Genomic DNA, 26,093 nt, shown 5'->3' with positions numbered 1-26,093 from the left:
GTAGGCGGATTATGTGATAAAACTTCATTGCAAGCATTGTAGAGTTTATACGATATACTTGGTGATATATGCTGTTATTTAAAAGATTTTCACACAATGACTTGGATCAAGGTCATGCATTTGAACAAACTCCATACCACTTCATATAAGCATGCTACATGCCTTTAGATCTTCAATGCCCACTTTAAACATGTCCCCTTATCTTTATCTTTGTCTTTATCCCTGCATGTATGCACCAACTGACTGCAAGTTGGTACCAGAAATGGCCGTAATATCAAGTTTCTAGGCCTTCTTAGTATTGAGTAAAAATGTCAGGTGCTGATTTGAAGCTATGCATGGATTAGAAGTAGAATTTATTCACAATGACCTCAAGAGACAACCAGTGACCTTGACCTTGGTAAGGTTTGCAAAAGCAGTTTGTGTAGATTACTATTTTTCTAAGTTATAGTCTGTTCATGTCACTGAGATTCCGTATTTATCAAATGGAAATTTATTTTTGGAGTGACCTTGACATTCTGCTTGCTTAATGGAAGTCCTTGACCTTCAATCTATTTGAGGAGTTGTAATTGAGCTGTCATAAAAAAAAAAATTAAAAAAAAAAAAAAAAATTAAAAAATACCAATCTTCTATTTCATAATTGCCTTGAGGAATACAAAGATTTACTACCAACACCAATTACTGTTGTAACTATGAATATATATAAAGAAATGACTGCCTGTCTTCATATGTACCAAAGCAGAAAACAATTTTATGCGAAATGATATGGACGGATGGTATGGACATGTGGGTAACACTATATGCCCCCGTCCCCTTCGCCATATTTTATGGTGAGGTCATAACCAGAAATATTTGTAAAATATCTATGTCATCATCTCCATACAAAATCTGGTAGGTAAGCGATAGGACAGGACCGGCCTGGCTAGGACCCGATGGAACAGATATTGACACAATATATATAACACAATATAGCCCTCTTCCCAAATTTCATGACAACTAATAAAACCTGACATGTCACAGAAAACCAGCATGTTTGAATAATTGATTAAATATACTTCGTAGTCTGCCAAACTACATATTCCATCCTAGAAGGACATATATCATGGTTGACTACCGAAGTTAGACTAGGTGATAAGTTTAAACTTAATTGATTATTATGTAAAACGACCGTCATAAATTTTATCTACACGCCATTCCTATGACAGTTAAAGCCTATACTGACGCTGATTTGTGGATCTCTGCGTCAATGGCGCGTGACAGAGAGTTCTGCGAGGATGACATCGATGGCCGCACGCTGACAGGTGCAGCGATGAGAACTACTCCATTATATATACATCATACATAATTAATACATTTCATTTCAGGTATTCGAAGGGTTAAAAAAAGGGTGAAGTTAAATTTTGATAGTCAGCTGTCAGGACTAGGGTGTAAAGCTGTCAATCTGCTGGGCTATAACAGTTGTCAGAATGTCACATGTGTGCTCATCACAACTCCATTAGTGGCAGTGTACCACACACAGATCGAAAAAGTCGAGTCCCAACACATACTCAATTCCAACTTTATGGCTTAAAAATCTTTTCCATGTCAGTAAGACCAACTGCACATGGGAAGCAATTAGCTATTATTTCTGACACTGTGCACAGACAGAGCTTTAAATATCACATAACACAGGTAAGCAGCATGATAACAAAATAAATTACATCTATAATTCCATTCTGTAAAGTACATTTTCATTGGTTTATATCTATAATTATCAATTCTTCAAATCAAATGTTAAGACATTTTTCATTGGGTTAACTACATCTACAGTTTAATTCTGTAAAGTGCATTCTCATTGGTTTATACACACTCAAAACCAAATGTTAAGACATTTTTCATTGGGTTAACTACATCTACAGTTTAATTAGCATGTTTAAAAGTATCGACTTTCAACAACTGCTGTACCAGAGTTATTAAGAAATTATTATCAATATTCTTTGATTTAATATAATTTCAACTATATCTACAAATACTAACAATATCAGGGCCAAATCTAACTTGACTTTTTGTTGATTGTTTCATATAGTGTGGCTTTCACAGTTAGCTGACGGTTTCTATGACATTCACAGGCTCCATCTGCCTTTCTGCATCACATGATGTGTTAGTTCCCATTACTTTGGCCCATTGATTATGACATTGGCGGGCCCTAATAACCTTATCTCTTTCTCTTGTTGAAACAGATCATGTTTACTTGTCATTGAAAAGCCTTACTTACCTTTTCTGAATCTCCTGTTGGGCCATTCCCTGTTGCTATTACAATGACAGACTTTTTTTACCTTTTCTGAATCTCCTGATGGACCATTCCCTGTTGCTATGACAATGACAGACTGTACTTACCTTTCTGATTCTCCTAATGGACCATTCCCTGTTGCAATGATAATCACAGACCTTACTTACCTTTTCTGAATCTCCTGTTGGGCCATTCCCTGTTGCTATGGCAATGACAGACCTTAATTACCCTTTCTGAATCTCCTGTTGGGCCAATCCCTGTTGCTATGACAATGACAGACCTTACTTACCTTTTCTGAATCTCCTGATGGACCATTCTCTGTTACTTTGACAATGGCAGACCTTTCTTACCTTTCTGAATCTCCTGATGGACCATTCTGTTACTATGACAATGACAGACCTTACTTACATTTCTGAATCTCCTGCATGATGGACCATTCTCTGTTACCATGACAATAACAGGCCTTCTTTACCTTTTCTGAATCTCCTGATGGACCATTATCTGTTGCTATGACAATAACAGGCCTTCCTTACCTATTCTGAATCTCCTGATGAGCCATTTTCTGTTGCTATGACAATTATAGGCCTTCCTTACCTTTTCTGAATCTCTCTGATGGACCATTCCTCTGTTGCTATGACAATGACAGACCTTACTTACCTTTCTGAATCTCCTGTTTGGGCCAATCCCTGTTGCTATGACAATGACAGACCTTTCTGAATCTCCTGATGAACCATTCTCTGTTACTATGACAATGACAGACCTTACTTACCTATTCTAAATCTCCTGATGGACCATTATCTGTTGCTATGACAATAACAGGCCTTCCTTACCTATTCTGAATCTCCTGATGGACCATCCCTGTTGCTATGACAATAACAGGCCTTCCTTACCTATTCTGAATCTCCTGATGGACCATTTTCTGTTGCTATGACAATAACAGGCCTTCCTTACCTATTCTAAATCTCTGTGGACCTGATGTGACCATTTCCTTACTGTTGCTATGGACTTTTCTGTTGCTATGACAATAACAGGCCTTCCTTACCTATTCTGAATCTCCTGATGGACCAATCCCTGTTGTTATGACAATGAGAGACCTATGGACCATTCCCTGTTGCTATGACAATGACAGGCCCTCCTTACCTTTTCTGAATCTCCTGTTGGGCCTGTCCTTGTTTCTGCAGGTACTCTTCCCTAAACACCTGGGTTGTCCGAGACAATAGCTGGAAACATCCCTCTGATGACATGGATGCTGATTTAGCAGATCTGCAACAAACAAGTGAAATGTAATATCGCGACCAGGTTTAAACCTCACATGACCATTCCACATTTCTCTCTGTAAATTAGTTCAGGCAATCTTCTATAAAACTTTTCAAACACCTTGCAAACATTTCATTTCCTCTATGTACAGTACCTTCATATCCAGTTGGCATTCATATTGCTGATAAATACAATCTAAAGGCAGTCAAGAATTCTTAAGAATCCTTTCAAGAAATTTTGAATTTCGCTGCCACCCTAAACGTTAGTTATGATAATGTTGTTACGATTCCTCTTTTGATTTCAATACAACATACCATAACATTGATATGTTCAAATCACTTGGCTTTATCATACCAATTTGAAAGTCATAAAAACTCGAATATAAAACTTAAACAAGAGGCCCAGAGGGCCTGTATCGCTCACCTGGTTTTTTGTTAGTAATTATCACAAGACTCTGACAATTAGAAAAATAAGCAAAATTGACTCCCAAAGTTTAATTTTGAATCACAACCATACAATGATGCTATTGATACCATACAAATATGCTATCCAATATATAGGTTCAGAGACAAAGTAATTGATATGAAAGTAGTAGCCTAATTGACCTTTTTGACCTCGCATCTATTGCCGTCTAAGGCCCTGGGGGTCAGCCCTATCATTTGTACAATTTCAAATCCCAACCCTATAAGGATGCTACCATTGCATTATAAGTGCTCTTCCATTCTTAGTTGCAGAGAAGAAGTCGTTTATATGGAAATAGTTAAATTAACCCCTTTTGACCCCACCCTTCAGGCCCCCGGGGGGTCAGCCCCATCATTTGCAAAATTTTGAATCCAAACCCTATAAGGATGTAACCATTGCATTATGAGCGTTATCCCATGTTAAGTTGCAGAGAAAAAGTCATTTATATGGAAATTGACCACTTTTGACCCCGCCCCTCCGGCCCCCGGGGTCAGCCCTATCATTTGCACAATTTTGAATCCCCACTCTATAAGGATGCTACCATTGCATTATGGGTGCTATACCATGCTTAGTTGCAGAGAAGAAGTCATTTATATGGAAATAGCCAAATTGACCCCTTTTACCCGCCCCTCAGGCCCCTGGGGGGTCAGCCCTATCATTTGCACAATTTTGAATCCCCACCCTATAAGGATGCTACCATTGCATTATGGGTGCTATCCCATGCTTGGTTTCAGAGAAGAAGTCGTTTATATGGAAATAGCCAAATTGACCCCTTTTGACCCCGCCCCTCAGGCCCCCCGGGGGTCAGCCCCATCATTTGTACAATTTTGAATCCCCACCCTATAACGATACTACCATTGCATTATGAGTGCTATCTCTTGCTTAGTTTCAGAGAAGAAGTCGTTTTATGGAAATAGCCAAATTGACCCCATTTGACCCCGCCCCTCAGGCCCCCGGGGGGTCAGCCCCATCATTTGTACAATTTTGAATCCCCACTCTATAAGGATGCTACCATTGCATTATGGGTGCTATCCCATGCTTGCTTTCATAGAAGAAGTCGTTTATATGGAAATAGCCAAATTGACCCCTTTTGGCCCCGCCCCTCAGGCCCCCAGGGGATCAGCCCCATCATTTGTACAATTTTCAGTTAGTAGCCCATAAGGATGCTACCAGTCAAATTTTGTTGAAATACGACCAGCGGTTATGGAGAAGAAGTTGATTGTTGATGGACGCCGGACGCCGGACGCCAGACGCCGGACGCTGCAGTATCCCATAAGCTCACCTCGGTCCTTCGGACGCCGGACGCTGCGGTATCCCATAAGCTCACCTCGGTCCTTCGGACACCCGACCAGGTGAGCTAATAATTTCAACTTTTTTTTTAACCGAAACAAGCTTCAAGAATTTTAATTGAAATAAGTCACACCTGTACAGCTGTCAAACTCTCGTTAAATCAACGTAAACTGTAACTCTCCTAGATTCTATTTCAGGCATATATAAGGTATAATTTGGGCCTAATTAACATAACACACCTGAACTATACACAACATTGACAGGTGTCAAAACATGACAAGGTAACGTAGAGATCCGTCATCACATCGCCAGTTAACTTACAGGTGATTATTGGGGATTTAGTTCCATGATGTTTTATATTCAACATTCTAGGAGGATGTGCCAGGTTATTGGAATTATAGGCCAACCGAGCGTTCAATTGTCCCCTGTACACTAAGAGCTTTTAGCGTGGCGCTGGAGGGCTTGTGGTCACAGAATGTCAGATACCTTCATTACCATACCACACTCACATGATCATCTGAGTAGATATATGGTTTTATTAACTTCCAATTGACAACTTTGGCCAATTAAGGTTGTGCCTATTTTGGTAATTGAGGAAAGTCTGTATTTCTGGTGAAAATCACAAACCAAGGATTTTCCCAAATATGGCCAAAAGAATTTGCAGCCCATTAAATGGTGTATTAGCTGAAGCAAAGTATGAGATTACTTAATTGAGCTTTTGACTTGACATCAACTTACAATCTGATTAAAATACAGATTCTCAACAGTAAGAGTACGGACCTGTATTTTATTCAGGTTAATTACAAATGACCTAAATTTTCATGTGTCTCTCATATCATCATATGAAAGCTTGAGGCACATGTCTACAAAAGGATCACAAAGTTTGCAATCATCTAAAATGATAATTTGCATGATGGCAAAACGAAAATTTGTATCTTTTTCGAGTGCAGAATTTTTCAAAGAAATGCTCTTTAGACTTCTTTGGGTATCGAGGCCATGGTGGCCAAGTACTTAAGTTGTTCTGATATATCATAACTAGTACTCCATCCCTGGGTTTGGAGTTTGTATCCAATGTAGGACAGTTGACAGGTACAGCAGCTTAGTGATTTTTTTTGGTACTCTGGCTTTCCTCCCCTTCCTAAACCTGGGACATCCTTAAATGACCCTGGCTGTTAATGGGACATAAAACAAAAACAAACAAACACACAAATCCTTGAGAATAAGCAGCGATTATGAATATAATGCAAATATATTTCTATTTCAACATCATCCACAACATATTCTGAACACCTCAGCTAAAAGAAATATATTCATATCATAGATCAGGGCCTGGTTATTCAAAAGGTGATTAGCCTTATCACTTAATTAGTAAAGTTTTCGTTTCTGATTTTCTGTTTTTGCTTGGGAATAAATCGACAATAAAATTAACAAGTAGATAAAGAATGCAGTTTTTTTTTAAATTGTGCACGAAAAGCGATTTGAATGGCCCACCATCTGATGATGGTGCGCTAAAAACTACTTTTCAAATTTTTTGTAAAATTAGTATTACAAAAGAAATTATTTTTTATTGATTTGAAAAGTGTCACTATCAAGAGATCCCAGAGGGATCTTGGCGCCCACCAAAGAATGATCTATGTCTGACAATGGAAAGAGGGATCTTTTCCCTGCTTTTCAAACTTTTTCAAACATACAACATATGAAATATAAGACAGGTCACTTCATTATTTTCTGAGAAACAGCAGTGAAATCCAAGATGGCTGCCAGTTGACCATATTGTTGACCAATCAGTCCCAAAGGTACTATGCACAACTAAATCCCAAGGAGAACCTACACATTGAATATGAGAGATATCCCTTCAGTAATTTCTGACAAACAGCAATAAGTATCAAAATTCAAAATGTCGCAGGTTGGCAGGTTGGCCATCTTGTTGACTGATCGGTACAAAATTGCAACATGCACAACTAGGGCCCTAGGGGAACCTACATATGGATTTTGAGAATGATCCCTTTAGTACTTTCTGAGAAATAGCGGTAACAAAAATTGTTAATGGACAGACTGACGGACCATGGAGTCATGGACCACGGACGAAAGGCGATTTGGATTGTTTGATGATGGTGGGCTAAAAACTGCTTTTAAATTTTTTGTAAAATTAGTATTACAAAAGAAATTAGTTTTTCTTGATTTGAAAACTCAATAAACTGTGATTAGCCTAATCACCTTTTGAACAATAGGCTTATAAAATGTAAAACTGTGATAGTCTAATCACCTTTTGAGCAATAGGCTTATAAAATGTAAATTTCTTTTCCTAAGAAGGTTTATTTTGTATTTGATGTACATCAATAACTTACTTCAGGATAGGGTTTGTAGATTTCCTCACTAAAATCCTGGCAATGTGCTGGTGGAACGGTTCCTGTGTCAGATTCCGGAGAGGAGACTGGATCAGTCTTGGAGAGGAGCTTGTGGCCTTGGACGGATTATACTTGGTACTAGTGCTGTAGGGTAGCAAGGATTGAAATAATAAAATATGTAGACTGAAATATACAATAAGCACAAACTGTATATAGTATAGATATTGATATTTAAGTATTGCTATTGACATGTGCATTAAAAATTGGCAATATTAAAAATAACTCAGAACTACAAAATATTGTGACTTATTTTTCTCTAAAGAAAGTATAAAATGACTTGTGTATAAAACCCAGTGTTGGTATTTGATGTCACTGTCAATAACAATTATTATATCTTTTTCATTTACTATACTGTATAGTTGAAATATTTGTTAGAATATATGAGAATAAGGATCTGCATGTTAATCACATTGTGTTATTTTGTATTTGCATATTACAGAGTTATCTTCCCTTGCATGTAGGTATTGATTGTTACGTCAAGTTATGTCTTTATATGTTTTTCAGAGAAAACAAAGTAATTTTTGCTCATAAAGTAATGATGTCATTATTGATACCTGTCTACAAGGGAGATAACTCTGTGATATCCAATGACAGAATAATGTGTTAGTTATTTTCCCCGTCCCATGTAAGATTGGTCAATATTCTCTCTAAGAACCACAAAGTACCCTCATGTATGGTGACTTACCTGAGGGGTAGGGACAGTACCCTTGTGTATGGCGACTTACGTGAGGGGTAGGGACAGTACCCTTGTGTATGGTGACTTATTTGAGGGTAGGGACAGTACCCTCGTGTATGGTGACTTACCTGAGGGGTAGGGACACAAAGTCAATGTCGCTAGTAAGGACGAGCAGTGATGTACCCAGGGAAGCCTCTCGGACCACTGCTACTCCAAGTACAGGAGAGGCAGGGCTGAAATACACCAAAAAATATTTCAAAATAGTGGAGGCAGGGCTGCAACACATGTACACCAAGATTATCTCAAATACGAGAGGCAGAAATATACCAAGATTATCTCAAAAAGGAGATGACTGAAATATACCAAAGTTCTCTCAAAATAGGGAAGGCAGGGCATAGAAACACCAAGAATATCTCAAAATAGAAATCATGGAAAATGTAATTTACTAAATTTTTAGTTAATGTTAGAAGAAATAAAAGTTTTCTGTTTTATTTCTATTATGCTTCTTCTTTTTTTGTCTTTGTGTATATGCGAATAAATTTTTTTTGAGAAAAACAACAAACAAAAAACAACAAAAAAACACACCCAATTTTCCTTTCTGTGGCATGGTGTTTCAAAATATTTTCATTTTATATCTCTGAATGAAAATACTTAATATGACAAAGACTTTTTAATCCATATATTTTTATATACAGAGAAATGCTGGCTACAAATCCATAGCTGAAAATACGGCTCCACATTAATCTAATTTACCTGGAAGGTAGAGGCTTGGTACAGATCAGGTGTTCCACCATAGACTCCTGATGTTCAGGAAGTTCCTGTACGTCTGCACCATCTACAGAACAAGACGAAACAGTACATGATTATTCAAAATAGGGCTAAATTAAGTAATTCATATCTGCAGACCTAATTTTACATATTCTGTATTTGCACATTGCAGTTACAACTGTATCTGGCCTTGCGAGTAGGTATTGATTGTGACGTCATGTTTTTGAGAGTATAGCGTCAGACTTTTCCGAGAAAACGACGTGAATTTCTCTCACAAAATAATGACATAACAACGAACAGTTGCATAATATGCAAAGACGGAATTGAAGAAAATAATTTCCAAATACTCTCCAAAAAATTCCTTTTCTCTCAGTTTTCCTCTATATTCGTATATAAAAGGTGCAATAGATAAAAGCCATTCTTGATTTAGCTCAGTCATCAAAAACTACAAATTTTAGTAATTTTAGTTACCATCAAAGTGAAAGTTTTCAAGTTAGCTGAGCCAATATTAATTTTGGTTATTTACATTATTCAATCAACTGAGAAATTGGTTACCATCAAAACAGAAGGACTCCAGGTTACTAAGCCAGGGTAATATGACTGTGTGTACGCCGGCCATGTGTGAACAGTGGTACCAGTCAGGGTTGACTGCATCTAAAACAAACAAATAAACAAATGAATCAGAATGACGCTTAAAGAGTATGACGATCTTGAATATTAACAGGGCACAGTTTCAGGTCTACTAAGGCAGTTTCAAGAACATTGCTTCGGCCAACAAGAGATCCCAGAGGGATCTTGGCGCCCACCAAAGAATGATCTATGTCTGACAATGGAAAGAGGGATCTTTTCTCTGCTTTTCAAACTTTTGCAAACATACTACATATAAAATTTGAGACAGATCGCTTCAGTACTTTCTGAGAAATAGCAGTAACAAACTTCAACTATCAAAATCCAAGATGGCTCCTTGGCGGCCATCTTGTAAATCGATCGGTCCCAAAACGCATTATGCACAACAAGAGCCCTAGGGAAACCTACATATGAAATATGAGAAAGATCCCTTCAGTACTTTGTGAGAAATAGCGATAACAAACTTTAACTATCAAATTCCAAGATGGCAGCCTGGCGGCCATTTTGTTGACCGATCGATCCAAAAACGCATTATGCACAACAAGAGCCCTAGGGAAACCTACATATGAAATATGAGAAAGATCCCTTCAGTACTTTGTGAGAAATAGCGATATTAATCTTTAACTATCAAAATCCAAGATGGCTGCCTGGTGGCCATTTTGTTGACCGATCGATCCAAAAACGCATTATGCACAACTAGGGCCCTAGGGGAACCTACATATGAAATTTGAGAAAGATCCCTTCAGTACTTTCTGAGAAATAGCGATAACAAACTTTAAGTATTAAAATCCAAGATGGCTGCCTGGCGGCCGGCCATCTTGTTAACCGATTGGTCCCAAAATGCAATATGCACAACTAGGGCCCTAGGGGAACCTACATATGAAATTTGAGAAAGATCCCTTTAGTACTTTCTGAGAAATAGCGATAACAAACTTTAAGTATTAAAATCCAAGATGGCTGCCTGGCGGCCATCTTGTTAACCGATTGGTCCCAAAATGCAATATGCACAACTAGGGCCCTAGGGGAACCTACATATGAAATTTGAGAAAGATCCCTTCAGTACTTTCTGAGAAATAGCGATAACAAACTTTAAGTATCAAAATCCAAGATGGCTGCCTGGCGGCCATCTTGTTAACCGATTGGTCCCAAAATGCAATATGCACAACTAGGGCCCTAGGGGAACCTACATATGAAATTTGAGAAAGATATCTTCAGTACTTTCTGAGAAATAGCGATAACAAACTTTAAGTATCAAAATCCAAGATGGCTGCCTGGCGGCCATCTTGTTAACCGATTGGTCCCAAAATGCAATATGCACAACTAGGGCCCTAGGGGAACCTACATATGAAATTTGAGAAAGATCCCTTCAGTGCTTTCTGAGAAATAGCGATAACAAGAATTGTTAACGGACGGACGGACGGAAGGACGGACGGAAGGACGGACGGACCACGGACAAAAAGCGATTTGAATAGCCCACCATCTGATGATGGTGGGCTAAAAAAAAAATATATTTGTTTAGGGTTACATTGGCAAAATAGAAGGTCGATAGGTCAGGAGGAATTCCCCCCCCCCCCCCCCCCCACTCTAAAATAATGGTCGGAATTAGAGTCTGAGATCAAAATCCTGACTTTTAATTTTTTTCCTAGAAAAGTGTGGGTGTAAAAAATTAGGGTCGGTTGGGTAACCCTAAACAGACATATGATTTTTTTGGCCTTATTAAACTTACTCCATAGCTTAAAATTCTTCATTGGAAAAAATGTATTACATAAGTTAAGAAAATCTTCAGTTAAGAAACTTTTCCTAACTGCTGTTAGTAATGCTTTCCTATGGAGAATCTTCATTTATGGAAATTCTTTAAGGTAAGAAAAGTTCATGAAAATTAAACTGGGCCCATGTCATGCCCTGTTTGCAACATCTGTTAATATACATGTATATGTAACATTGCTAAGGATGATATTGAGAATTGAACATGCATTCACTAATTCTCTTAATTTTCCCCATAATAAGACTGATTATGTAAGATCTTAAGAAATGTATTAATGAACCTTCAATAACTTCTGTAATGCTTTCCCTATGGCCAATTTCATGCCCTCAAATTAAGATAAAGCTCACTGAATCTGTTCCCTGGAGAATTGGTGAAAAATCTCACAAATATAACTTCCTTCATTTCCAAATTTAATAATTTAAATGTGTGACATATAAACTGCAAGCTTTTTATTTTCTTATTTTGACAATTTTCTTCCATTCAAAATGTATAAATACTACAAAAGTCAAAAGTGATTTCATTACTCTAGCTGATTTGTTTACAAGTAATATTTTTATTATTTTAAGCCACTTTCTATATATCTTTTTTTCATGCAAATTGATGCACAATTTTTTAAGTAAAGAAAAAAAAAATCACCATTCAAATAATTAAACTAATAAATAAATTAGGTGTAAGACATATTCTCAATAGATTCCAACAGGTATTAGAGATATAAGCTGACCGATCATCTTTCACTGGTGAACGGTCATAACTATGCAGAGGGATCGGCCATGAATGCAATCATGCGTGACGGCCTGCTGTCAGACGGTGTAGGGAGAATATTAGGACACAGATGCCGTATGACATGGACTATTTATCATACGTAGCCATTTCCCACTGATCTGCATACAAATTTCATCAATATGCATCCACGGACGATCTGAGCACCATAAATTAGCGGGAGCCCAGTGCTATCCTGAACTTTATAATTACTGTATACATCAGTAGATCAGATGTCAACGTCTAATTGAAAAACAAGTCAAATGTTGCAATATAATTAATTACTACGAAAATCTTATAGCCAACAACAGCCATTTACTTATGCTTTCGGGTGAAACCTTGCTCTGTTAATTGAAAAATTAAAAACGAGACAACTGTGCATAATTCTTGTGTCATAACACGAGCGTCTCGGAACAATAATTTTGTCTCATTATTCATTGAATTATCTTCGCTGAAAACATTCTATATGACGCCTAGCTCAAGCATTACATCATTTTTTAAATTTTCATTTAGACAAACATTCCATGAAAACATACTTATCCACAAACAAGACAATTTTATTACAGGTACATTTATTTTTGCATGCTTTATTTATGTAAATATCTTTTTCATTGCTGAATTATTTTAAGAAGATAAGTAAAAATTATTCTGAAAATTTCACAAAAATATCGTTCTATAACAGGTATATATATTTGTTCATGTTAATTTTAAATACAAATACTGAAACTTTTAGAAAAATCCTTATAGGATTTCTTATAATCGCTATATTATGTCTAAGACAAAACACTAGTTAAAAATATTTTGAAAATGTGTGTTTTCATCAAACAACACATGTTAACATTAATTTGACAATTATAATGTTGAAATAGCTCTATCTTCATTAAGTTTTTAATTTCAACATGAGTTTTCAAATCTACATTAAACATTTATGCTAATTTGATAGGATACCTAATTAAAATTATGTTGACTCTAACAGCTTTGTGGAGCACTTTACTTTACTTTTAATGGATTTTCACACATTTAGTGCTAGCTTTCAGAACCTTATGTTGATATAACTAATTTGTCTTTTTGCAGCTTTCATCATAATTATACATACAACGAAGCAACAGCAACACCAAATAGAGATTCAAGACAACAATAACTTATTTTTTAATATCAAATCATGTAAAAATGATATCATTATATGATGACAAATTCTGTGATCCTATCTGTGTCCATTTTTGATCTGCGTCCATTTTTGAGAAATACTAATCCAAGATTCATTAAAACACCTAATAATGGCACGAAGAATCCCATGTCCACATATTCATACTGATCATGATATAATTAGACTTTTTTTATCAAGCTGTTACATGAGCCCACATCATGAAGTAGAGATACCGACATACTGTATTATGATTTTTTCTTAAGCTGTTGTTTGAGTCCCCATCATGTAGTAGATATACTGACATGATATGACTTTTTATCGAACTGTTGTGGGAGTCCCATCATGAAGTAGATATACTGACATATTATGACTTTTTATTAAGCTGTTGTGCGATTCCCCATCATGAAGTAGAGATACTGACATAATATGAATTTTTATTAAACCGTTGCATGAGCCCACATCATGAAGTAGAGATACGGACACACTGTATTATGATTTTTTCTGAAGCTGTTGCAAGAACCCACATCATTAAGTAGAGATCCTGACATAATATGACTTTTTATTAAGCTGTTGTGTGAGTGCCCATCATGAAGTAGAGATACTGACATAATATGACTTTTTTTAAGTGTTGTGCGATCATAAAGCAATAATACTGATACTATTATAACCAAAGTTGTGGTGTGATCCTACCATCTGTTTGGTTTGAATGGTATAATGCCCTATTGAAACACCCAGAACCATTTAAGGACATGTCAGGTTTGTTGGTGGAGGAAAGCCAGAGTACCTGGATAAAACCATCAATGTACATTCAATACCTCGCATCTGCGAAATAAGGGATTTGAACTCTAAACTGCAGAGATTGAGGGTTGTTGCAAGGATCTAATCTTTTCTGTCATGTTTAAAGTTAAATAATTCTCACTTTCAAAAAATTAGAATTGTCTCATACTGGATTTAGATAAAACTTTAAGTTTCAAATCTGAATCACTTCAAAAAGAAAGGAAAGAAAAATGCTATCATTTTCTTCAAAAGTAAATAATTCTAGAGTTGTCTCCCATCATTAATATTAAATATTTTTTTTTTTTAAATCCTGTCATTTTCGTAAAAAGTTAATAATTCTCACTCTTCTCTTTTAGATAAGAGTTGTCTCCCATTATCAAGGTTAACATGTATGTGGGATTCAAAACCTTACCCCTTTTTAATTTTTTTTTCTTTAACAATGAGACATGCACCTTGATAAGAAAGCACAGGAATAATAGAAGTATTGATTATAACTACACCCCATGGCTTTGGTTGAACTGTCTATAACTGAAACGTTCAACTTAACCACGTCTTTGATCAGACAATTTAAGAATGAGTAGAGAAGACAGATATGTTTCTGAGGTATCCAGGTGTCCTGTACATTAACTCAGTCAAACCAGATCCACCGCCGGCACAAGTCTCATTGAGAAAATATTCCATTTTTCAAATAGTGTCAAACGCCATGTTTGGACGATTTCCGGCAGTAAACAACAGTGTTAGCCGTGACGGCATGTGTTCCCTATATCAAATGAAATTGGCAGGATTCTCTCAAGCAAGAGATCATAAAACGTATGTAAGCTGTGTTTACCCGACCTCCGACCTCTGTTGGCGGTGAATGATGATCACTGTAGCGGAGTCATGACGGGTCACTTTGGGTCATTTCCCCGCTCCGATGACAGTGCTTGGTACAGAGGGATTAGCCAACGGCTTACGTATCAGCTGATCATAGTTTATAATTCTAGAATTTTTTTTCCCAATTAATATGACATGTGCACACAATTATCAACATGCACTTTCCCCCCCGAAAGCTTCCATCTTCGTCAATGTCCTCCAGATTTACATCCGTTAGGAAACCTTCTGAGACGGCTTGGTAGCAAGTAACAGCGAAAAATATCAAAACTGTTTCATTTCTGAAATAAGAGCCATTTGGCCAGTGTATGTACCAAATCTGAGTCTTTTTGTTCTGTATGTTCCATAACCTTCCATTAGCTAATAATTTTTCGACTAATTTCAAAGCTTTTTGAAAAATTTTTTATTGGCTATAGATATTTTACTCTATTTAACTCTTGTGCCATTGAACAATATTCAAGGTTATTTGTTTGCATAAACTTATAAATCATATGCTGTTTTCGTCCCAGCATGTTACAGCCTCAATATTTGACCATTTTATTGATGTTCATGACAAGAAATAATGATGATTGTTTTTGGTATAAATACAGATTCTATACTGTACCGTATATTGGATTGACTGGAAAACTTAATGTTGAATGACGAGGGAATCACATTTATAATAAGAAGTGATAAATATATATTCATTGTATAATAACAGCAAAACTGCTTATGATTTAATGGCATAAATCTTGAACTTTAATTTTTTTCTCCTCACTTTTATTTCAAAGAGAAGTTTTTTCTAAGATAAAGATTAAATTTGGAAGAATACAAAAAATTAATTTAATATAATTCAGATTTTAGTTTCAGAAGTAACAAATATCATATCAATCTTGTCTTATGATCTAGTGACTTAGTCAAAAGAAACAATGTATGTATCATTCAACAGATTTGAATTTAGTTTATTGGTATGTATACCATCATTGGGTTGTTCTATTCACAAACTATTACAAAACTTAGCGGCTAAAGTTCATTTTACTTAATCAACCAACTTGTGCTTCAGTCAGGTGCTTCCTTCTAGGGTATTATTTATGACATCAATGGTCAGAGAATGTCCTAAGAGTTTTATCAAATACGAAAATTAATGTTCCTAATTAGAACGACGATAAGACTGACACCAGTACAGTCATCCATTAAAAGAAATGATCATCACATATAGTCAAGTTGAAATCTCAGGCAACAAAAAGTAAGTAGAATATGAGGGCTCTGGCGTTAACTAATTAACTTACGGCCTGTAATTAACATCATATTAATAACAGCAAAAGTTGCACTAGTAGTTACTGCCCTAGGTCTCGACTCGAGTCCACACTCATCAAAACTTGCCATTTTATGAGCTGACAGGCATTATATACTTAAAGGATATCTCCGGTTCCATTTTCAAATCACATATTTCAGTGTCAGACATTTTATATAACAGAAGAGCTATTTCTCCAAATGTGAAAGAAAATTATTATTATTATGTGCCCATTGCCATGAAAAATGACCTCATGATTTACTTTCACAGAACTCGACAATCTGCTAAACAAGACCTGTTAGAAACCACACACAGGTTTGTTGGTCTATGATAATCATCCGCACATCCTTAAATTTTCATAAAATCTATTTATTGTTCAAAAACCCACCTTAATTTTTTTTACTGTTAGAAAAAGGTAATGCCGTTTTTTTTAAAGATGCTCCACCGCCGACAAATGATATTTTTTCTGTATTAAAAGCAGAAGCAGAGGAATGAGTATTTTTCTTCAGTTACCAAAGTTATTTATTTTACACCATTACAATCATAAAAAAGTTTTTATAAAAGAGCTTTTTATTTTAATTCGAGATGACATATCAAAAAATAATTAATTGCATCCTGAAAAAAGTCCACAACACTATATCCTATACGGAATCAAGTACTGATTGCGCATATACCAAATGCAAAATGAATTATTTCATATGTATTTTTGTGCTTATTACACACATATATACACGATTAAATATCAGTTAATGTTCAAATTATGGGTATCATTTATGCTCTGTCGACAGTGGAGCATCTTTAATTCATTTTTTATAATGACTAAGACTAAGTTTCAATTTTCATTTCTTAGGATTTGAGGTTTATGTAGGACAATGGAAGAGCAGTGTTGTTAGCATAATGAGACAACCTCGTGTGAAGCATCTCTAGATCAATGGCCACTTAGAAAACAATTAAGTCAACACCAATCAGTTTTTGTTTCCGGCATTCTGTAGCACACATACATGGGTAGGGATTTTCGGATTAGACAGATTATTCAATTGAACTTCATTTTCAAGAATTTATTATCGTGATTGTATGTCCGGATTGGGTGAAAGGTCACCACAAATACGAGGTCATATGAGGATGATTGACAGCTAGGCATCATGTGGCATGAATTGATCATCTAATCCAGGTATCAACAGGTGCAGAAGTGAACATTGACTTTTGATTCATTGCAAAACAATTTCTTATGAGATTAATTAATGAGATTAATTAATACAATCCGTTGGTGACTGTGCAGTGCAAAAATGTGAGTCACTATAAATAGACAAATTAATGTAACACCATTTGATTCCAGTCCGTTCTAAGTTTGGTCTTTTTGTACCGTGTTGGTTGTAATTAGCACCAATTTTGCGATGGCACTGCAAACAACTTTTCAAAAGAGAGTGTATCATAATAACTTAAGTTCTGAAAGAAAAATGAACTTGTTCCAAAGTCTACACAGTCAAACCTGTCTATGAAGACCACTCAAAGGACCAATGGTCTTTAATAGTGAACTGGTCTTTACACACAGGTCAAAATTGATCATTTGTGACCCTAATCAAAAAGGTATGGTTATCTTTATACAAGTCGGCTATGGTAAGTTTGACTGTTATTATGATAAATAGAAGAAATACAATTTTCTGATTTATTGTTACAAGCCTACAATACTTACTTATGATTTTAGATATAATCAAGAGAATACTGTATTTGACTGCAAATAATACCCCCCCTCCCCCCCCCCAAAAGTTGAATAAGGGTCAAAGTGGTGATTCTTCCTCGATAAGGAAGGGAAACCGGGGCATTGATATGGACAAATATGGTAAGTAATGTCCATATTTTTGAAGTTCATCCTGACAAGTCAGCTAAGAAAAGAAATTTATTTCTTCTTTTGTTCATTGATTTGTCATGAAATTAATCCACAAGAGAATTATTTATTTGTTGACCTCTAGATTAAAAAGTATTGCAATTGTGCACCTTTTGTGTCGGAAGTACGAGCTAAAAAATTACATGACTTCATCAAAACTTAATTTGTATGAGGATAATTCATTGATTAACCTCTAGGTAACAACAAATTGCATGCACACATCTTCTGAGTTGAAAGTAAGAGCTTAAAGATGCTCCACCGCCGACAGAGAATAATGATATTCATCATTTGAACAATATTTGGTGTTTAATCGTGTATATATATGTCTAATTAGCACAAAAAATAATATAACAGAATTTATTTTGCCTTTGGTGCATGCGCAATCACTACTCATTCCATATAGGATATAGTGCTACAGATTTTTTTCGGGATGCAATTAATTATTTTTCATATTTTTAACTTGAAGTAAAATTAGAAGCTCGAACTTTTTAATGCTGGTGATGGTGTAAAGTAAGTAACTTTTGTGACTGAAGAAAAATACTAAATCGTCTGCTCCTGTTTTTGACAGTGAAAAAATACCATTTGTCAGCGGTGGAGCATCTTTAACAATTGCATGGCATCATCAAAGCATGCAACTTAACGATAATGTGTACACATTGTCAGTGATATCATCAATAATGAAGTCTTCTTGACGGAATCGTTATCATGGAAATTGCTTCTTAACAATTTACATTTTATTCTATGGAATAGTTTTACCATTGTGTTATTTATTAACATTTTACGACAACTTATCATGACATGATTATCATAAAGACAAGTTTTACTATGATTAGACTTGTGGATATACTTTTCTCTTACCCAGGACAGAGATGTCTGCAATTTTACCAGTGTGGGATTTTTTCTACCTCACCCTAGGGTAAAGACATGCAACACAAGATTTTTGCATGTGCTCACATAGGATAAGAGAAAAAGAATCATTCAACCTCTTTTAGATGAGGAGGAGATCTCAACCCTCAGGATAAGTTTCTTAAGCTGTCAAACACTCGGCATCGCTTCATGTTTTATAACTTAGAATCTTACAACTCAAGTTCAGATTCTCCTGTCTCATCCCAAAAGGAGTGAAAGATTCTGGTGTCAGGTATACGTTCTATAGCCAAGCCTCGTACAACCGGTTATTTACCACTTGGGTTGAGATAACCATACCAACTTCAATGATGTACCCATATCAATACATACGCAGATAGCATAACCGTATTCCTATGACTGATTGTGTGATGAAAATGCTTCAATAAAACAGAAATTTGTCATTATCAGTTTAAGTATGAGAGACAAATAATCAAACATAGGTTTGCCAAGTGGACTGTGATATTTTAACCTGAATGGAAGATTTCGGCCGTCAACACTCGACAAGCCTCATGGTGACTAGCCAAAATCTTCCACTCATGTTGTGAAATTTCTGTCCACTTGACACACCCATGTTATTTTTTATAGTGCTACCTCACTGAAGCATGCCGCTGAAGTACACCCCCACCCAGTCACATTATACTGATCATAACAATGTATACGAGAAAAATAATCAAACATGGGTCTGTCATGTGGACAGGAATATCTCAGCCCTCATGAAAGATTTTAGTCGCCATCCTTCGGCAAGCTTCATGGTGAATAGGCAAAATCTTTCTGTCCACTTGACAGACCCACATTAGATTTCATAATGCTGAGCACTAGACAACACACCCTACCCAGTCACATTATACTGAGAAGAGACAATCCAGTCGTCCCATTCCCTACTCACCTTTTAACAGTCGAATTGGACATGTAAACTCATCCTCTGTGTCACTCTCAGCTGTGGTCAAGATTAACTCCAGCTCTACACTCTCATACACATACAGCGACACATCAGGTGCCCCAACAAACTGACCGGTGTTGCTTGCTGACCAATCACTGTCCACCTGCAATTGGCGAGGAAATTACAGAATACAATTGATAATCGATGTCTGATATCCTTACATTCTTATATTTGTCATATTTGTCAACAGCTGTTGATTGATTCAATCCCAGCTTTAAATCTGATTCCAGGTTACACTAAGTGATAAACATCAGTGCACATTTGTGCAAGTTTTTTGTGATATAAGTAATTTTAGCCAGTCAAATTCCATTTTCATGAAATTTCTTTAACTCTCCAATGAAACTCCCCCCCCCCTCCTCATAGAAAAGAATAACAAAAGTTCAGGAAAGTTCTTTAGTTAAGATTTTTTTCCTTAACTTCTGTAATGGTTTGAACATTTTTATTGAAAATTTTAAGTAAAGATCAGGCCCCGATTTCTTGAAACAAACTTAAGTCAAAAACTGACTTAAGTCATAAATTTTCATATAAGTTACACAAGAAGAAAAACTTAAGTTTTGACCTAAGTCTGCACTTTTGTTTCGAGAAATCGGGGCCGCAAATGTTTGTGAAACTGGGGCCACATTACCTAAAGCTGACTAGATTATGAAATATTGAGACATATTTTAAAACAAACAAAACTACTATTCTCAGGCAGTGACACAGAAATGAGATAGAAAGAGTTTCCCCGGCAAGTGATTTGTTCGTCATATTTATCAGTCTTGAAATAGTTAATTTTCAAATTTAAACAAGACAAAAACTTTAGTAACTGTCTTTTGAAATTTTGACAATTAACTATAGTGTTTAGCACAACATGATAAATGAGTCACTTCTTGAGGAACCTCATGATTTTTCTATTATGGGATATACAGTTATGTATACTAGTGTTCGAATCCTGCCAAACACAGCAAATATTTTTTTATATTTTTACTTTTGTCTTCCATTTAATCTGACATTGCACTGTATTCTTCCTCATTGAGTGTTTGCATATTGTCGGTTAGTAAAAATGACGTCATAATCTATGACGTCATAATATGTCTTCAAATAAATCGTCTGAAGAGCTCCCTTGAGTAGAGACAAAGCGCTCACATAACTAGTCAGTCGTTATTGTTTTTATTTCTTTACTATATAACATTTATATAGTTATATTGAATGTTTACTACAGACTAACAGAACTATTACCTCAGACTCCTCAGAACTCGACGGTAACACTACACAGTGGTGGAGTTTACCCTCACATGTTGCTATAACAAGCACGGACGGAGCTTCACCCAAACAGCACACGGAGCAGGCATCCACCCCGTAGTTATCTTCAGCTGGAGGGTGCATCAGTAAGGGACCCTGGGGCGCTAGTTTTACTGAACTGTAAAGAAAAGTAGTCAACGTAAAGTTAAAATACTGCCTGTCTGATAACTTGATTTCCTGTTTCTAGTTTTACTGAAATGTAAAAGTGGTTTGCATTGGTTTTGGTTTGGTTTTATTAGTTTAACGTCCTATTAACAGCCAGGTTCATGTAAGGACGTGCCAGGTTTGTTGGTGAAGGAAAGCCGCAGTACCCGAAAAAAACCACCAATCAGCAGTCAGTACCTGGCAACTGCCTCACATGGGATTCAAATTTGCAACACATAGATGAAGGGTTTGTGGTAACATGTTGAGACATCTTAACCACTCGGCAACTGTGTAAGAATCATCACTATATCTTTCATAATTATAGTTTTTACTTCGACAAATGATTGGTTTGATCTTGAAGCTAGATTGACACAATGTACTACAAAACAGCTTAGCTTTGAATCATATCATAGGTAACTATCTTTTGAGGGTGATCACTTAGTGTAGTGGTTAAGCAATCCTTTATTCACCTAGCTGGCAGGGGTTCTATCCGCGGCACCGAAAAAGTCAGGGATCACCTGCCTGATTATGTGGGTTTTCTCCATGCACTCCAGCTTCCTCCCATACTAATACCAATCACAAGTTACATCCAGACCATCGAAGTGATTTGTACAAGTTATATAACTCAAAATGAAATTTGTAATTTTTAATCTTGTGAGCTTCATTTAGTTATTTTCAACACTTAAGAAATTTGATTTCCTAAAAACTTTCGATTCGGTCCTCAACACATGTAATTACTGTAAACATAAGTTATTTCAGCTGTAGTTTTATTGCCACGCTATCCTTGAAGTGCTAATTCATGAACAGCGCTAAATTTTGTAAAATGGCATTTCCGGTATAGAACCACCGAATTGTGCTAATTTATATCCACACTAATAAATCATAATTTACAGTTTTATGCTTTTGCGCTAAAATTTGACTACACTAAAATAAGTACATTTACAGTATACTTATACCGGTCACCATCTATTTCGTACCTGCCACCGTGTATATCTGTGTAGGCCACCATCATATCCCCGTTACCCTTGACTACGTAGGCAGGCCACACCGTGACGCTGTCAGACTGGGACGACTGAGACGACTGAGAGAAGGTGGGTCGACGCGACAGCTGTATAGGAGGACCGAAATCAAATCCCATGGTTTTCTCCCCTAAAGCTGTAGCTACAGATATACAGCTGCTGGACTGGGACGGTTCTGGTCCGCCGCTGTCCAAGTGGATCACTTGTACGGGTACATCAGGCTGTTGTATGTTGTACACACTGTGTCGGAAAGGAATTCATAATAATGATTTTTTATGAACGTGTCACATATTTTGACAATTAAAAAAAATATTCTTCAGAAGTACAAATGCCCAGAAATAAATCAAAGAATTAGATCATTTTAGATCCAGGGTTCCCACTATTTTTTGGATCAGAATTCAAGACTTTTCAAGGTTTTTTCAAGTACAATAAGTGAAATTCAAGTAATGTTTTCACACTTTCAGATACCTTTCACAAGTTGTGTGCTTATTTTTTAAGAGTAATGCAACTTGAATGATGCCGACTGGACCTATTCTAACATAAAACTACATTCATTATGAAAGAAAACAATGAATAAACTATACATTTACATTTGTTTGATTGTGTAGCTTCCGTAATGCATCTCATGTTAAGAGTTTAATAAAATAAGCTTGTTGCTGACTGGACACAGTTTAACAAGAGGCCCAGAGGGCCTGTAACGCTCACCTGGTTTGTAATGCCAAGTAATGTTCTGAATACAAGTTCATTGTTTCTTTTCTGAAGGAATTTGAATATTTACCTCTAATTCCCCTATTGGGCCCCACTCTTTCTGCTCCAGGGGGTCAAAGCCAAAATCTATACGAATTCTGTTAACCCCAAGGATGTTTCTGGCCAAATTTGGTTACAATCCATGCAGAACTCTAGGACAAGTAGCAATTTTTAGGATATACCTCTATTTCCCATATTGGGTCCTGCCCCTCCTGCCCCCAGTGGGGGTCAGAGCCAAAATTTATACAAGTTCTGTTTTCCTTCCCCAAAGGATGTTTGTGGCCAAATTTGGTTACAATCAATGCAGAACTCTAGGACAAGTAGCGATTTATAGGATTTACCTCTATTACCCCTATTGGGCCCCGCCCCTTCTGCCCCAGGGGGGTCAGGGCCACCATTTATGGAAAATCTGATCCCCTTCCCCTAAGGAGTTTCTGGCCAAATTTGGTTGCAATCCATGCAGAACTCTAGGACAAGTAGCAATTTATAGGATTTACCTCTATTACCCCTATTGGACCCCCCCTCCTGCCCCAGGGGGGTCAGGGTCACCATTTATGCAAAATCTGTTCCCCTTCCCCCAAGGATGTTTCAGGCCAAATTTGGTTGCAATCCATGCAGAACTCTAGGACAAGTAGCGATTTATAGGATTTACCTCTATTACCCCTATTGGGCTCCGCCCCTCCTGCCCCAGGGGGGTCAGGGTCACCATTTATGCAAAATCTGATCCCCTTCCCCTAAGGATATTTCTGGCCAAATTTGGTTGCAATCCATGCAGAACTCTAGGACAAGTAGCGATTTATAGGATTTACCTCTATTACCCCCATTGGGCCCAAAATCTGATCCCCTTCCCCTAAGGAAGTTTCTAGCCAAATTTGGTTGCAATTCATGCAGAACTCTAGGACAAGAAGCGATTTATAGGATTTACCTCTATTACCCCTATTGGGCCCCGCCCCTCCTGCCCCAGGGGGGTCAGGGTCACCATTTATGCAAAATCTGATCCCCTTCCCCTAGGGAAGTTTCTGGCCAAATTTGGTTGCAATCCATGCAGAACTCTAGGACAAGTAGCGATTTATAGGATTTACCTCTATTACCCCTATTGGGCCCCGCCCCTCCTGCCCCAGGGAGGTCAGGGTCACCATTTATGCAAAATCTGATCCCCTTCTCCTAAAAAAGGTTCTGGCCAAATTTGGTTGCAATCCATGGAGAACTCTAGGACAAGTAGCGATTTATAGGATTTACCTCTATTACCACTATTTGGCCCCGCCCCTCCTGCCCCAGGGGGGTCAGGGTCACCATTTATGCAAAATCTGATCCCCTTCCCCTAGGGGAGTTTCTGGCCAAATTTGGTTGCAATCCATGCAGAACTCTAGGACAAGTAGCGATTTATAGGATTTACCTCTATTACCCCTATTGGGCCCCGCCCCTCCTGCCCCAGGGGGGTCAGGGCCACCATTTATGGAAAATCTGATCCCCTTCCCCTAAGGAGTTTCTGGCCAAATTTGGTTGCAATCCATGCAGAACTCTAGGACAAGTAGCAATTTATAGGATTTACCTCTATTACCCCTATTGGACCCCCCCTCCTGCCCCAGGGGGGTCAGGGTCACCATTTATGCAAAATCTGTTCCCCTTCCCCCAAGGATGTTTCAGGCCAAATTTGGTTGCAATCCATGCAGAACTCTAGGACAAGTAGCGATTTATAGGATTTACCTCTATTACCCCTATTGGGCTCCGCCCCTCCTGCCCCAGGGGGGTCAGGGTCACCATTTATGCAAAATCTGATCCCCTTCCCCTAAGGATATTTCTGGCCAAATTTGGTTGCAATCCATGCAGAACTCTAGGACAAGTAGCGATTTATAGGATTTACCTCTATTACCCCCATTGGGCCCAAAATCTGATCCCCTTCCCCTAAGGAAGTTTCTAGCCAAATTTGGTTGCAATTCATGCAGAACTCTAGGACAAGAAGCGATTTATAGGATTTACCTCTATTACCCCTATTGGGCCCCGCCCCTCCTGCCCCAGGGGGGTCAGGGTCACCATTTATGCAAAATCTGATCCCCTTCCCCTAGGGAAGTTTCTGGCCAAATTTGGTTGCAATCCATGCAGAACTCTAGGACAAGTAGCGATTTATAGGATTTACCTCTATTACCCCTATTGGGCCCCGCCCCTCCTGCCCCAGGGAGGTCAGGGTCACCATTTATGCAAAATCTGATCCCCTTCTCCTAAATCAAAGTACTCAAAGTACTGCAAATACAACGCAACAGAAACAGAAAAATAAAATGAAATCAAATGAATTTCCAAAATCAAAATATATAAACCATATTATAAAGAATTTGATATCAATTATTTCAAGAACATTCAACTGATCACAGAAAATACATGTTTTGTTTGACATTTTTCTTCATTAAAGTTCCTACATGAAAATTACAAAGAAAACAAAAGTCTTCATTAAAATGAGTTTTTATCCTTAATATACTTTTGTTTCTTATGTTGCACATACACCTATTTTGGTAAAACCATGCACATATGAGGGCAGCCTTATACATTATTCTGCCTTTACCTCAGATCTGTGTTTAACATTCATTTAAAAACATTATTTTAAAGTACACAAAAAGGGCATATGATTAGTTTACTTTAAAACTCTTATGTCTATAAGCCTTAGATAGTAAGTTATCATTAACAGAGATTATGTAAGTTGGACAGAGGAGTCACCAGCAAGCAACAGTTGACCTAGATGGGCTGTGTATTATATAACACTCTGTGTATTCTATACACACTCTATACACACTCTGTGTATTCTATACACACTCTGTTTATTCTACCAAGCAG

The 26,093-nt window shown here is 37.1% G+C and overlaps 1 protein-coding gene across 2 annotated transcripts in view; it reads right to left on the bottom strand.

Annotated features, from left to right (window-relative positions):
- Positions 1–26,093, bottom strand: part of LOC138331601 (nucleoporin 88-like) — a 61,511-nt gene that overhangs the window by 15,211 nt on the left and 20,207 nt on the right. For both annotated transcript variants that reach the window (XM_069279312.1, XM_069279310.1), the window contains exons 4-11: positions 22,479–22,760; positions 21,295–21,475; positions 20,023–20,179; positions 9,683–9,781; positions 9,113–9,194; positions 8,488–8,592; positions 7,624–7,767; positions 3,407–3,529 (exon numbers count right to left, since the gene is read on the bottom strand). In XM_069279312.1, coding sequence (XP_069135413.1) covers positions 3,407–3,529; positions 7,624–7,767; positions 8,488–8,592; positions 9,113–9,194; positions 9,683–9,781; positions 20,023–20,179; positions 21,295–21,475; positions 22,479–22,760 — 1,173 coding nt within the window. The remainder of the gene's footprint in view (positions 1–3,406; positions 3,530–7,623; positions 7,768–8,487; positions 8,593–9,112; positions 9,195–9,682; positions 9,782–20,022; positions 20,180–21,294; positions 21,476–22,478; positions 22,761–26,093) is intronic.

This window comes from Argopecten irradians, chromosome 9 (assembly GCF_041381155.1).
Source record: "Argopecten irradians isolate NY chromosome 9, Ai_NY, whole genome shotgun sequence".
Classification (NCBI taxonomy): domain Eukaryota; kingdom Metazoa; phylum Mollusca; class Bivalvia; order Pectinida; family Pectinidae; genus Argopecten; species Argopecten irradians.
The sequence above is the reverse complement of the archived record's forward strand: the minus strand, read 5'-3'. Positions and strand labels throughout refer to the sequence as shown.